Genomic DNA, 15,172 nt, shown 5'->3' with positions numbered 1-15,172 from the left:
GTAATTATGTAGGTAATTAATTTGGAAATGGCTTTTGGTACTCTGAAAGTGAGATGGAATTAGTGTAAATAATTAAATGCAAAATTATGTTTGCAGATGTGTCTACACTTTTCTTTAAATAAGACTGCACATACACATATGCACAAGATGCAGCATTACACTTTATTGAAGTAAAAATGTGTTATTTATATGAAATATGTTCAAAAATTCCAATATGTTCTGGAGGTTGAATGCTTCGGCAAGCAGGAGCCGGCCATTGTTCCCTGCTGGTGGCGGTAAGGGCGAACTTGATGGTTTTCCCATGCTTTGCTTTGAAGTAAATACATGTTTGGGGCTACGCCTAACAGAATGCAGTATAAATTTTGAACTACTTGGGCAGTTCGGTTTGTCTTTATTTGTGGTCTTGCCCTTGTGCTGTTTCTAAAATCTCCCATACCTTGTGGTAAGCAGAGGGTGGTGAAGTTCAGACTTCGATTGGGTCAAGTGAGCTATTTTTGTAAGAGAGTAAGCCATAGGTTTGGATCTGCAAACTGTTATTTTTTTAACAAAAACCTGGATGTAGAGGCATTAGGATAGCTAACAGAGGTCAGAAGAGGGGTTGTGGAAAGTGGTAGTGGGCCTTCGAAAGCATTTTTGGGATGTGAACTGGCAGATGGTGCAGGCTGGAGGGTGTGATGAGGAAGAGAACTTAAAGGGGGTGTGTTAGGGATCTGAAGCTGCCAAAGGAGAGGTGGCTCCTTTGCTATAACTTCACTTGCTTAAAACTTTCTAAGTCTAATACTTTAAACGGTTTTCCATGCAGATAAAAGCATTATTTCTTCTTGCTATACCCTATAATTCTTCCTGGGTGGAGGAAAACTAGTAAAAGCTAGTAATTAAAAGAAGTTATCATAATAAAGATGTGTTTATGTGCTTACTTAAAAGAAAAGAAAAAAATCTGACCATGACTTTTAAAGCCTAAACTGATCGGTTTAAAATTAAATACTTTAAACAGCGCAGAGGTGTCTGTGTGTGTTTATTTAGCAACTCAGTGGGTGGAAATCACTGAGCATCTAAAACTCGAGCGTCTTAAGTGCTAACATAGATTTTGATAGTAGTATCCTCTTCTGCAGAGTCAAGGAAAATACTTTTCTTTTGCTCGTTGTGTTCAACTGTCTCAGTTCAGTGATTTGTTCATTCTGAAATAAGAAACCAGTTGAGTTTTGAAACTTGTTTTCTGATGTAAGAATTAAAGAGGATGTGATCTGCTAATTCTGAATTCTTGAAGCAGACAGTTTTCTTCACTGCAATGATTTTAACATAACCTGCATTTCAAAATAATGTATGTAACTTGCCTTTTCTGTGTGTATCCACATCTGAGGTGGTTTTGGCTAACAAATATGCAAGTAAATTCCTAATCAGATTAAAATCCACAAGCAAGTACAGTTTAAGAGGAGTCACTAAGAAAAATCTAAAAATAGTAAAAGAATAGATGTATATCAAAATTTACTAGTTATAACATGTAGAAGGTTAATCATTACTTAAATGAAGATATATACAATCTTTGCTACTACATAGCAAAAAGAATTACAATGACGTGATAATATCAGCAGATTTTAGTGGTACTAATCCTTGCAAAACTAAAGATGCACAATGAAATTAACTGTTTATTTCAGGGTTCTCCTTACTGTGTGAACCTGGAATCTAAATCAGTATTATTGAAGTTAGCCTGTTTCGCCTTACTGGGACAGGGAGCTAGATTCTGCTACTTTATTCTCTTTATCTATACTTTCACCGCCAGGAAAAGACCTACTAATTTTTCTCGGCTCATTTTCTTAGTGAAGTTGCTAAATGTCACGATGGCAAGGGATTTCAACCTTGCATATTTTGTGTATAATGTAAACAATTGCAGTTTGCTGAACTAGAAAGCCATTCAGAGTTAAATATTCTTATTACGGTTCAGTGAAGTGCAGTTTGTGTTAGTGACGTTTTGTTTAATCATGTACGATATGCAAAAAAAAAAATCTTTTCTGAAAAAGCTTAATTGTAATTTGATATGTCAGCTGATCAGGAATCGGAGGTTTGAGTCTCAAGGTGTTGCAAGGGTGGCTTTATTGAACTGGTTGCTTGTCAGTGGAAGGCTTAAAAAAAAAAAAAAAAAAAAACCAAAACAAAACCAACCAAACAACAACAACAAAAAACTTTTAAAAAGGGTTTTGGAATGAAGGTTATAATGTTGTGCCCAGAAAACTGGGATAATGTTACACAGAGGGATTCTTGTGAGTGAAAGAAGGATTTGTGTATGAGCAATACCAGCTGAGTTTTCAGCCTTTCTAGTAGATACATGCAATTGCTGATTACAACATGTAAAACTGAAATGAACCCTGGCCAGTGGGTGGGGGTTGTGTTTGTGTGTGTGAGCTTTCCAGATTCCAAAAACCACATGCTAATGTAGTGAAGTGCATGTTGTTGAATGAACCTAAAATGAATGTATTTGTGAAAAGCGCGCCTCAGGTTGTAGAGTCAGTATTTCTGAGTTTGTTTCCAGAAATGTGTTTGCAATCTGAGCATGTTTTGGTGGGGTTGATTCTTCATATTAATGAACCTGTGTAATATCCTATTTTCTGTAATGATTTAAATTCTGATTTATGCAATATTCTTTTAATTGTTTGCTTTAACTTTTTAAGCAAAAAAACAAAACCAAAACAAACTAAACCAAAACAAAACCACTGAATTCAGTCCTCAAGTGTCTTGAACTTCTCTGTCATTGTCTGTCAGAAAGTTTGAAGGACTTCCATGCTCCTGAAAATGAAGCTGTGTAGACAGCTTAAAGAACTGGAGGTAGTTTAAATGGGAACTCTTGCATTAGTTTTGTGTAGCATGTACATATGTAGCATATTTGACTTTGCGTATATGTTAGCCTGTTTTTCTAATCTTGTATTTTAAAACCTTTTTTCTGGTCTAAAATATTGCTATCCAATTGCGTAAACATGGTTTCTGTGTTTGGGAAGACATGCTAATTTTAGATGGATTTGAACTGTTACTCTGAAACAAGAAACATGTATGAAGTTCTTAATTCTTTCCTTGCTTGATTTATTTATTCCTTTTCTCTGTGCTCCCTCTTCGTAGGTTCCTTAAAACTGTGCTATGAATGGTGATTCTGGTGTGGGGGTGGTGACTTCACCACCTCCAACAACAGCCCCTCATAAAGAGAGGTATTTTGATCGAGTTGATGAAAACAATCCAGATTATTTGAGAGAGAGGAATATGGCGCCTGACCTTCGCCAGGATTTTAACATGATGGAACAGAAGAAGAGAGTCTCCATGATTCTTCAAAGCCCAGTAAGAAAAGAAAATGCTCCATCTTTAAAGTGATAAACTTATTATCTCTATTTTTAATATCCCTATGGAATTGGAGCATTTTGTGGTATCTTAGATCCCTTTGATCTTTTTTCTGGTTGGCCTTTCTTCTAAACTATCCTAATTGTAGCCTAATTTTTTTTCACATTATTGGGTTGAATTTTTATTGTCTACTCATGAAGCAGTTTCTCAGTCTTGCTTTCAGAATTCTCTATGTAATTGTCAACATATTTTTTGTATCATCCATCTGGTCCTGGTCAGACATTTTTTCACTTGTTTCATGTATTTAGGATTCATTTAAACATTTAAATTAACTCACTCTTCTAAGAGTAGCTTATACAAGGCAGGTCTGTCCTGTGCTCAGTTTTTCATGCATGATTCTGATATATGAAATATTTTTTTATATATCCCTTTCTGAAAGGGTGCACAATAATAAACTAGGAATGACTGAAATTTAATATTAAAGATATTTCCCTCAGGGAGGAAAGTACACAAAACAAAATTTCTCTCATAACATTTGTTCCTTTTGTAATAACTCATGGGTGAGTTTAGATACAAAACATTTCATGACACCACTTCATTAAGAACAGGGATGTAGTGGTATGTTTACAGTTTTTCCATGTGAAATCAACCCATTTTATTTAGATTCACTGAGTGCTTCCCTTTCAGTACAAATTCCGGTGTTCTTGTCAAAAGCAGCAGCTACCAGCAATAGTAAAAAACCTCGTTTTCTTCCTTTCAAAATTAAAACCAAAAAAACCCACCCAAAATCAAAACAAAAAGGAAAAAAACACAACCAGGAAAAAAGTATACAACCCCTTGTTTAAACATATTTAAAAAATCCAATGGGTATTCTATTCCTTCCTGTGTTCCTGGATGCCTTCTTGGCTCTGGGTTCCCTGTGAGCCACACTGATAATTTTCCTTCTCTTTTCTGGTTCCACTACTTTTCCTTTTATGTTTTGTGTTCAAGTTGATTGTACGTCCTGCTCCTTCTTCCAGAAATCCACATGAGTAGGTTCAATGAGTTTTGGTGTTACTTGAAGAGAGAATGCTGGAATTTCCATGCACAAAAAAAATGAGTGACTTGTATCATTGGAGCTCCAGAGAGCAGTGTGTTCAAGTAGCATTATGCACCCAGTAATTCTGCCCTGAGCTGTTTTTCAGAAGAGGTATAGGATGTTTCCATCTAAGTGCTAAAAAGAAGTGGTGTATGAAAGGTTGAAGTTCATTTGTACATGCTTTACAATGTGCAATGTCCTTTTGCCAGGCTTTTTGTGAAGAACTGGAATCTATGATTCAGGAACAATTCAAGAAGGGGAAGAACCCAACAGGTTTATTGGCTTTACAGCAGATTGCAGATTTCATGACAACGAATGTACCAAATGTCTACCCTGCAGCACCACAAGGTGGAATGGCTGCATTGAACATGAGTGAGTGCATCTTTATAATAGTTGAATTCTTTTTTTTTTTAAAGGCTTAAAATGAAGACAGTGTGAATGAAATGAAAAGTGCTGTGAAGTTCAAATGCTATCCTGTTCTGCTCACAGGAACGTTGCAAACATAAAAGGAATTGATTAGTTTCTAATACCACAGTGATAAGCAATGTGATTCATGTATATAATTTGTATGAAAAGCTGTTTCCAGTATGGTATCTTAATTGAAAAGTAAGCCTGATAAGTCAGCACTAGTAAAAAAACTTGAAGATTTAAATATTGCTAACGTTTACCACATGGATTGTCTGCAGGAAAATGAAACGCTCATTAGTAGTCTAGTAACAGTGAAGGTCTTCAGAAACTAATTATTTTTGCCATTGAAATACAATTTGCAGCTTTCTTCTGTGAAGTGAAGCTATAGACAAGAAATATCAGCAGGCAAAGCAAAGAAGGAAAACAAAAAAGAGAACGTGCATATGCATGTACACACAGGTTCTGTGTTAAGATAATATAAATCCTTGCCTGTGCTCCAAAATAAATCTGTAGTTTAGACTGTAGCGTGGCCTGGTTCTACTTTATCACAGTGAGTTTTAACCACATTTCTAATTGCACTGTAACTAGAACTACAGTGTTTGTAATTATTTACCATAATCCTCCTCTGTCTAGCTTGTACTTAATGTTTCCTGATTAAATGAACTTGTGTGTGTCTTTTTAGATGTATAATTCTCCTTTTCAGGAATACCAAACCATATATCTCAAAAAGTGGAATATTTGGGGTTACATTTTTCTGTTAACAATGAAGTTGTATTTTACAGACAATCATTAGTTTGGGAGAGGAAAAGAATACTTTGCTAAGGAACACACTGTCACCTTAGCACTAATAAATATTAAGGAAGGAAGTGAATGCTGAGTCTACTGAAGATAAATGAGCTTGTCCATGACTGTCATTATATTTGCATAATATAAATTATGACATTATAGTAATTAAAGTTTGCTATCGATTTCCTAGGTTAATGTGTTGATATAAACTAGTAAGAACAACCACTATAATAGCAGTGCATGTTGTTAGGTTTTAATTGATGTTGAACACAACCCCCATTGTGGTGTGTGTTTGTTTTTTTTTTTTTTTTTTTTTTTTTTTTTTCCCCCTTCTCCTTTTCAGGTCTTGGCATGGTGACACCGGTGAATGATCTGAGAGGATCAGATTCCATTGCTTATGAAAAAGGGGAGAAGCTGTTACGATGTAAATTGGCGGCTTTCTACAGATTAGCAGATCTCTTTGGCTGGTCTCAGCTTATTTACAATCATATAACAGTGAGTATTGAATCAACAGATAACCAATTGTTTTAACATACAAGAGAATTGCTTCCCTCCCCCATCTGTCATTTTCTCTGTGTGGAAGAGGAGCAAAGTGTTATTGAAAGCAGTATAATAGTGAAGAGATTTGTCATTGCATCTCAAGAATAAGAGCTGGAACAGCTTGGATGTCAGCTACCATAGCCTGAATAGAGTCTTAAGAGAGTGTACATGAAAGTTCTTGTGATGAAATTAAGATTCCTGAAAGACTCAGTCTTCTAGTATCTTAAATGCTTTGAATAATTGTATGTATTATTCTGCAAGGTCATGTCTTAGTTTTTTTGCTAAGTACTAAAATATCTTATTAGTCATTCAGTTGAATTTTATAATTCAAGGTACCAATCTTTTTTTAAAAAGAAGCCATAGTATTTCTGAACGTAGCAAACTACTTAGCTTACTGCAGTGTGCCAGCAATTTTCCTTGTGACTGAATAATCACTGGCATCCATAAAAATAATGACAAGGAGGTCAAATCAAGGAGGTTTTATATGCCAGAAGAATGATCAACATGAGTCTCATGAGTAAAGTCACAGCTGTGGTGTGCAACCCAGTCAATTGTTTTCCTAACAGAGCTGAATTGTTTTTTTTTCCGCATAGTAGAGGTTGTCCTTTATGTATTTTCAGTTCTTCTAAGCTGCAGTCTGAATGAGATATGGTAATTTTATTATTACTGCTTTTTGAGATTTCAAGGTATATTATGTATGAACCAATGAAGATGGTAAATGATATGGGTAGGCACAGGATCAAGGCAAAGTTCATTAGACCATTTGGGCCCTTTAGTAACGGAACATACCAACATAATGGTTCTTGTAAACAACTCTGTACCACCCCCTGATTTTTCATACATGACAGGGCAATTGATTTCGTAGAAGGGACATTAATGTGGTAAACAGGCAAGGGCATGCGATTGGGGTGGAATGCCTTAAGTTTGCTTTTGGGGGGGGGCCAGAAAGATTAGATAATGGTGATACCAGTTCAGGTGGAAGACAGTCAAAGTACTTGGAGTATGAGGTTCTGCAAGTATTTTAGACAATTTTGAAGGGAAAAGTGGTACTGGAAAGGTCTTGGTTAATGGTTTGTCACCAGCAATCACAAGTTGTAGTTCACCCGTCTTTTACAAACTCCTCCAGTAAATAGCATTCTGAAAGGTGACTAATAGATATAATTTACCTTCAGAAGCAGATACAGAACAAGGTTGTTCTATTTACAAAATAGTCTTGTCTTTGTTCTGTATACCCATACATTAAGTAGTAGTGTGGTAGTAAGGCACTCCTTTGAAATGTGGTGAATGCCTACCACTTCATGCAGAGCTGGAGTTTGACTCCAGGTTTTCAATTTTGTGTGAGTGGATGCTATAATTACTAGATGATTGCATTCAAGTTAAAAGCTGCCATTGCACTACTTAAGTAAGATAAAAGATAAAACAGCCTTCAGTGAGGGGCATAAGCTTGTGTGTTTAAGGAGAAAGGAATTGTGAAGATATGAGAGCGTATGCCAATCTGGGCATATCAGGGAATTGGATGGAGTATCTTTGTTTTTCTGGATCCTTATCAATCACTGTTGTGTGTGGAATTCTTCAGACTGGTTTAGTCCTGACGCAGCAGCAGAATTACAGAGCATCAACAGCTTTCATGTCAAGTACAATAATGTAAACTTGGGTGCCTCCAGGGTTAGGCAGAATTTGAGATTACAGGTTTACAGACGGCACACATCATTCACCAAGTCTTGGTTTGCTTTGAGGGTACGAGCTGTTTATTGGATCTAATCCTAAAGTAAGGTGGTTTGTGAGTCTTGCTGCTTGTTTATCTTATGTTTGGGCTTTCTCATTAGTTTTTGGGGCATTTAGAATAATACCTGTTCTTTGTCTTGCAGAAATAAGTAAAAGATATTCTAGATCATTTACACTTCTATAACGGAAAACTATTTTGGTGATTCATAAGTACAGATTAACTTGAACTAACTGGTGCAGTTTAAGGCTCTTATGCTATAGTGTGTTGACAGCCGGTTGTAAAGGAAGCTAGCTTTGTACTAGAAGCTTTTGGATGACTGAACATCTGCTTATTTAAGAAACTTTTTTTCCCTGCAGTAGAACTGTATCAAAGTATATATATATTTAATGTTGCAAGTAGTAGAAGACATGAGGGAGTGTAAAGTAGCTTCATCTTGGGGAAATGGAAAAATCCTAGATAAATAAATAAAAGTTTAAAAACATTGAAAAAAACCCAAACACAAAAACTGGGTAGACTAATAGCAAAATAGGGAATTGTCTCCTGTGTCCAGTAAAACATTTGAAGCCTTTTAATTCTTCATTGAGAGATACCTAAACTACCTAGCTGTCCTATACTTCTCATTTTACAGACTTTAAACAGATGCATCCCAAGGTATGAATGGTTTGAAGTCAGAATTATTTTTGTATTATAAACTCCTGATTGTGTGAATTTGACAGAAGAGCAAAAACATAAGTGGGGGTCAGGATACTTGGTAGAAAACCTGTAAGTGTGCTGTACTGCTCACAGCTGTCTCACAGGGCACCAGCATCAGTGATGAAACCCTTCTCAGCATCAAGATGTTTTAGATCCATGGGCCAAATTCTTGCGTTTTCTCACACACATACTGCATATGTTACAGGCTTACTTACCCATTCCGTACTCAGGAAGTGAAAGTAACTTTCATGGTTTTGGGCCTTCTTGTGTTCTTTAATAAAATATTATTAGTAACTTTTACTCTTGTTTTACTCTTAGGCCAGAGTAAATTCTGAGCAGGAGCACTTCCTCATTGTACCTTTCGGACTCCTCTACAGTGAAGTTACTGCATCTAGTCTGGTAAGCAATAACTGCTTTTTGCAGCTGTAAAATATGAATAGCTGAATCTCCTCTGTCTGTGTATCTGTCATTGTTTAAATTCTGTCCTGGAGAACATTTTACTCTGTGTTACATGTTTAGAATAGTTTTATTGAACATGGTTGGTTTCCGTACAGCTGAGGTATCTCAGAGATTTCTTTGCACGTGTTCGCCACCAGGTGTCTTCCAGTTGATCTAGCTGTAAGGAGGAGCCAGGTCATTTGAATAGCTAATCACATCATTCCCTTGAAAGCTGTAGAGTCAGGTTTGTGGAAGGAAACAGTATGTGTTTCAGACATAAATGATGCAAACCAATTACAATTTCAAGACATTGTGTCAGATGCCTGATTTAGTTGCCATCTTTTAATGATATAAGTAGCTGAGGGTGTAGATAAATTATGGTTTTGAGATTTAATGGTTGCAGTTGAAGACACAACTCCCTTAACTGTTAGCTAGTGGGAAGCATTTTGTGAGCGTTTATCTTCAGTCTAGTCTACACTGCTGCTGAAGGCAACTTGAGTTCATGTGGTTGACTCCCTTGCGTTGAAACAAAATGGAAACTTTCACACTATTCTTTCCACCTAGCTACTGTAAGGTAAGTAACCTCTAGCAGAGAGGTGAGGTAAGTATGTGCAGAGTAGTAACATTTCAAACTTGTGTCACTCTTGACACCCTAAAGTCCCAATACTCCCCCTCAGCTATCTGTAAAGTTGGCTCTTTCATATATAACTCCACCTTAACCATCTGTAAAATTTTAATTGAAAAAGCTATAGGGAAAGGAATGGAGAAAACTGAGACCTGCCCTTTCTTGTTACTACAAGATTTTTTGAAGATGGTAAGGGCCATGCTGTGGGGGTATTTTGTGTGTATTTTTTTTAAGGTGTTCTGCTTTTATCTCTATATCAGGAATGTAAATACCTTGAGATTGAAGGTTGCATGAAGGTAGCAAAATGCACACACACACACTCAGTAGAGAGCATGTTCAAACAGAAAACAGCTAGCAGCAGGATTTAATAAGAAGATAGACTACAGCGATAAGGCACATAGCTTAGCCAGATGAGCATACTGGCCAGCAGCCTGCTTACGCGACTGGCCCTTTATCACCCCTTTCTCTCCATTTCTCCGATGCTTGTTCTTCCCTTCTCCACTCTGAAACTCCATTTTCTCTGATCTTGTTCTCTCCCAAATAAACAACCCATGCATGAGTACTTTCTCATTTTTATTCCAGTTTTGCTATGCCCATATCCAAATTTGGTATTTATAATACTATTACCTGGGCAATCTCAGCCTTACACGGTGGTATCAGTGGTATGATTACCTAGGTGCTGGCCTTCCAAGAACCTGCTCCCCAAAAGGTCCCAATACTCCTCTTCAGGTATCTGTAAAGTTTGTGAGTTTCTTGTATAACTCCACTGTAGCTCTCTGTGAAATGCAGCTATTTGTCACAGCGCTGTCTGTAACTTTTGTCAGCTTCTTGCACCATTACCTGTTACATGCAGCGATTTCTCGTGTCATATCCAGTAGTTCCTGATGTCCTGTTCAGTTAATCTCAAGCTGGGGCCCTGGTCACCTACCTACAGCCTTATAGTGCACATTTTGACACTTGTTAAAATAAAATAATGAAAGAAATACGATTTTAGAGCTTCAGTGGCAATGCTGAATTAAATCAGATTTTTGGCAGTCTTGATTGATTTATGAAACTAATTCTTTTCTTTCCCAGGTTAAAATCAATATTCAGGGAGATGTAGTTGATCGTGGAAGCACTAACTTGGGAGTAAACCAAGCTGGTTTTACTTTGCATTCTGCAATTTACGCAGCTCGACCTGATGTCAAATGCATTGTTCATATTCATACGCCAGCAGGGGCAGCAGTAAGTACACTTTTTAGTTTGTCATCTGTCCTGTTTCCCCCGCCCCACCCAACTGGAAGATAGGTGGGTCCCACTTAATCATAGATTTGTTTCCTTTTTGAAGGGCCCAAAGCCTTTAATTCTGCCTTCAAATATGTGGTTCTGTTTGAATCAATCAGATCCTCCTTATTTGGTTGTTACATGAGTGGTCAGCCAGTAAATTGAGTGCTATAATTGGAAAATACATATTTCTTATTTGTCCTTTACTGCAGAAGACCATATCTTTTGATAGTGAGTCATAAGAGCTTTAGCATATTTTGTTGGTTTTGTAAAGCACAATTTATCAAGGTTTTTGAAACTTTTCCAACACCTCTATTAGAGCAACTGGTTGCAAGTCAGTTTTACCTCTTTGGAATTTTTTGAGAGAGTCATCTGGTGACTCTATTTCAAAGTTCACATTCTGATTTTTTTTTTAACCAATTAACAGCAGTGATATAACCATTTTAAGGAAGGATAAATGATCAGATTCCTAAAATTGTGAATTATAGAGTAGTCTTTAAAAATATTCCTTAACTTTACCCGCAGTGCAGCGGAATTAGCTGGCCAAAGTTTTTCACTAAATTTCTTCGGGGTGGGGGGATCACTGAGTGGAGTGAAAGATACTAAGGAGGCAGTTGATTTTGAGGTTTTTTTTTTTTTTGTTTTGTTTGTTTGTTTGTTTGTTATTCCTGAGTCTTTTCATATTGGTGTTGATGTCATATAAAAGCAGCCATAGTGAGTCAGACCCAAGATCAATGTGACTTTTGTATTCAATCCAAAAGTTGCAAAAAACAGAGCCTTTAGGGATGGAGTATAAGACCACTGTGTATGTGCCTGTACACAGACACATACATATAATATATGAAGATACATTTTTCATTATCATTTTGAATCATTATGATATTGTAATTTTTTTCTCGTTTTTTCTGTTGCAAGAAATCAAGTTAGTTGTTTTAATATTTCTCAGGTTTCTGCAATGAAGTGTGGTCTCTTGCCAATTTCACCTGAAGCACTTTCTCTAGGGGAAGTAGCTTATCATGACTACCATGGTATTTTAGTGGATGATGAAGAAAAGGTGGTTATTCAGAAAAATTTGGGGCCTAAAAGCAAGGTCAGTATTTACATCTGGAATTAAAGAAAAGTGGGGGGTGGGGGAGGTATGTTCTTTAATCAAGAGCAAGACAACACTTTCCTTACTGCTGTTAACTTTCTTTGCAATGTCTCGCTAGGTCCTTATTCTCAGAAACCATGGCTTAGTATCAGTTGGAGAGACTGTTGAAGAGGCTTTCTACTATATTCACAATCTAGTGCTTGCCTGTGAGATTCAAGTAAGAATTTTAGTATGTTATGTAATAATACAGTCTGCTATATTAACCTTCAAACAAATTAATAGTTGCACACTTTACTGGTTAAACTCTTGATCTAAACTAACGTGGTGATCTGTGAAATCATTATATTATACAAAGACATCCAAAACATTAGTTTAACCAGCAATATTCAAATACTGTATTGGAACCATTGATTTAAGATATACTGCCTATTAAAACAGAGATATTTTCAAAGCCTGAAGACAAACAAGTATGTTAGTTTATTTAGCTTTAAAATGAAGTAGATGTCTTCTGTTTTGCTGATGTCATTTTTTTTTGTTGTTTTTGCCTCCCCCCGCCAAGAAACTAAAAGATGACTTTATTGTTTTGAAGGTACGTACTCTGGCCAGTGCTGGCGGACCTGACAATTTAGTGCTTTTAGATCCTGGAAAGTATAAAGCCAAGTCTCGTTCCCCTGAGTCTCCAGCAGGTGAGGGTACTGTATCCCATCCAAAATGGCAAATTGGCGAACAGGAATTTGAAGCTCTTATGCGAATGCTCGATAATCTGGTAAGGCAGGAGTTTTTGTCTAATTGTTTCATATGATAATGTATAAAATACTTTAAAAGCTGCAATAAGGGGCATTAGTAAAGAATGGGCTGAGTATAGGGATAGTTTATACAGCCTGCTCTTTCCCAAAGATTAAGGGCCCTCAGAGGAGGAGACAGCATGAAAAGCATCACATAATTCTTCAGGTGTCCTTTGTGCAGATAGCAGATTTACCTCTGTATTCATAATCTGGTAGTTACTGGTGAGATCAGGGGGGATCCTTGTGTGATTTGGCACTTCCAAATGAGAGTACTGTGGTGCTTGCCATCCCCTCCCAAAAACGTGTAACACAGTGTTCTGTCGGGTGCAGGGTCCAGCATGATTTCACTTTATAAGACTCTAATAGAACCTAGAAGAGCTCAAAAGACAGACTTCAAATAAATAAATAAAAGTCATCAGATAAAATAGTTTCAGTAAAATCCCATCTGTAATGAATGACCAGCTACCACCATTTGTTATCCAGCTGTAATGGGAAAAATGATACCTTTCCTGTCAGAAGGCTCCAACTGGTGACTGTAGACAGTGGTAATGAACATAAAAAAAAATATGGTCACTGTAATAATCAGACATAATATCCTGATTTGTGATTTAATTAATCTTTCCTTTGTAGACTTAACTGTTGTCTTCATGGTCATGTAATGCACATGCCCCTGACAGGATCTACACTGATGATATCTTAAAATGCCATCCACCACATCTGCTATGTAGTAAATAACTAAGTTTTTTCCCCTTAGATCAGTGTCTGATCTGTTGTATGGGGGGAGGGGGGGGAAATCAGGTTACTTGATTAGTAATTTGAATATCTAATGTTTTCATGTCAGACAAAGTGATCAGCTGTAACCTTAAGTTGATAGAAAAATTCTCATTGATTTTTAGTGAGCAATAATGAGACTATTAATGTAATTGGCTATGGACAGCAGACTCCGTGTATTACTGGCTGGTACCTTCGGTAGATTCAGTTGGATTTCAGTTTCTCTAGGGAATATCAGTTTTATGTTCCTTACTGAAACAGGAAGGAGGATCACAAAGGAAATTAGCATTGTACACACTAGGAACGTAGGAATAGAAAGGAGCTTTCAGTCGTCCAGTATAGGGCCTTACTGTTACAAATAGCCGCATGTTATATTGGATAGTTAACTACATTAGGTGATAGGTAATTACTCATTATGCACTTTGATCATTCAAAGATGGAGCAGCAGCCAAGGTAATGTCTCAGCTGTGCTTAATGGGCTGACGTTTCTTTACAACTAGCTTTAGCTCTAAAGAATGTGAGTGCTTTGGGAGGTGGGCTGTTCACACTGTTTTGCTTTGAACCACATTGAAAATAGTTTGCTAGTGGAAAATTCTTAGAGAAACTGTTAAAGTCCTTTTTGTATGTTAAATGCTGAGCAAAATATGGAAGAAAGCAGGGGAAAACATGACTAGTGTATTAGGGAAGGTAAAAAGGAAAACAAAATATAATTCAGAGGAAGCAGGAGAAAAAACAACATAAAGAAGATTAGGGAGAGGAGAGAATATGGACATAAAAGTAGTATTCTTGAAGCCTTCCCTTGTATACAATATGTTGAATTCTGGATGTTAGAATGCAGAAGAGATCTTTTTATCTGCCCTACATTTTGTATCATACAGGTGCTTTTTTATGTCCTTGATTTAGAATTGTGAGAAACAGTCAGTACATTTGATTGCAGTAAAAAAAAAAAAGACGTGTAAATGAGTAGCTGGAATATGGTACAAAGAAAAGTCAGGATTCTGCATTTGGTCTTAAATCCAACTCCAGAGACTTGAACTATTACTTGAGAATTCAATGAGAAATACCAGGAAACACCAATATACTTCCCCACCCCTCCCCCAGGAAAAAAACCTAGCTTCTGGAGAAGTCTATATGTAGGCAATTACCACAAAGTGCATATACTTTAAATGCACCCCAAATTCAAACTTAGCTTGCCTTGTTGCAGTTTAATCCGACACTATTGTCCATAGGAAGGACTGTCGGAAGGAGAGGGCAGGACTGATAATCAATAGCTACCGCTAAAACATACACTTTCATTTATGTAGTTACAACAATTAGCCTTCATTGTTTTGAATGTTAAGAGTCAAAATCTTTCCTGAAGTATAATTTACAAAAATTTAGTTCAGAAATTTCCTGGAAAAAGTACATTCTTATGGCTTTTACAGTGCATAAATTTCTGATTATACCTTCTGTGCCGATATGATAGAGCGCTAAATTAGATTCCCCAGTAGCTTTCTATAACACAATGAATTCATTAAATGCAGGCTGGCAAGTAAGTGTCCACTTATTAATGGTATAATACCTATTTGAACACATACTTTCATCCTGAAGGGAACTGCAAGTTTCATACATGAGTCCCCATTTTAAAATGTAGACAGGGAGAGGAGAG

At 36.7% G+C, this 15,172-nt stretch overlaps 1 protein-coding gene across 17 annotated transcripts in view; it reads left to right on the top strand.

Moving 5' to 3' along the window:
* Positions 1-15,172, top strand: part of ADD1 (adducin 1) — a 66,357-nt gene that overhangs the window by 30,018 nt on the left and 21,167 nt on the right. For all 17 annotated transcript variants that reach the window (XR_014228664.1, XR_014228665.1, XM_082316342.1 and 14 more), the window contains 8 exons: positions 3,109-3,321; positions 4,609-4,771; positions 5,937-6,088; positions 8,871-8,951; positions 10,690-10,839; positions 11,825-11,968; positions 12,087-12,185; positions 12,558-12,734. Coding sequence is in view for 15 of the 17 variants with exons in the window: in XM_082316342.1 (XP_082172468.1) it covers positions 3,127-3,321; positions 4,609-4,771; positions 5,937-6,088; positions 8,871-8,951; positions 10,690-10,839; positions 11,825-11,968; positions 12,087-12,185; positions 12,558-12,734 (1,161 nt within the window). In the remaining 2 variants the exon portion in view is untranslated. The remainder of the gene's footprint in view (positions 1-3,108; positions 3,322-4,608; positions 4,772-5,936; positions 6,089-8,870; positions 8,952-10,689; positions 10,840-11,824; positions 11,969-12,086; positions 12,186-12,557; positions 12,735-15,172) is intronic.

Source organism: Platalea leucorodia, assembly GCF_965183815.1.
Source record: "Platalea leucorodia genome assembly, chromosome: 6".
Classification (NCBI taxonomy): domain Eukaryota; kingdom Metazoa; phylum Chordata; class Aves; order Pelecaniformes; family Threskiornithidae; genus Platalea; species Platalea leucorodia.
Note: the sequence above shows the minus strand (reverse complement) of the source record. Positions and strands in the feature narration are given on the sequence as shown.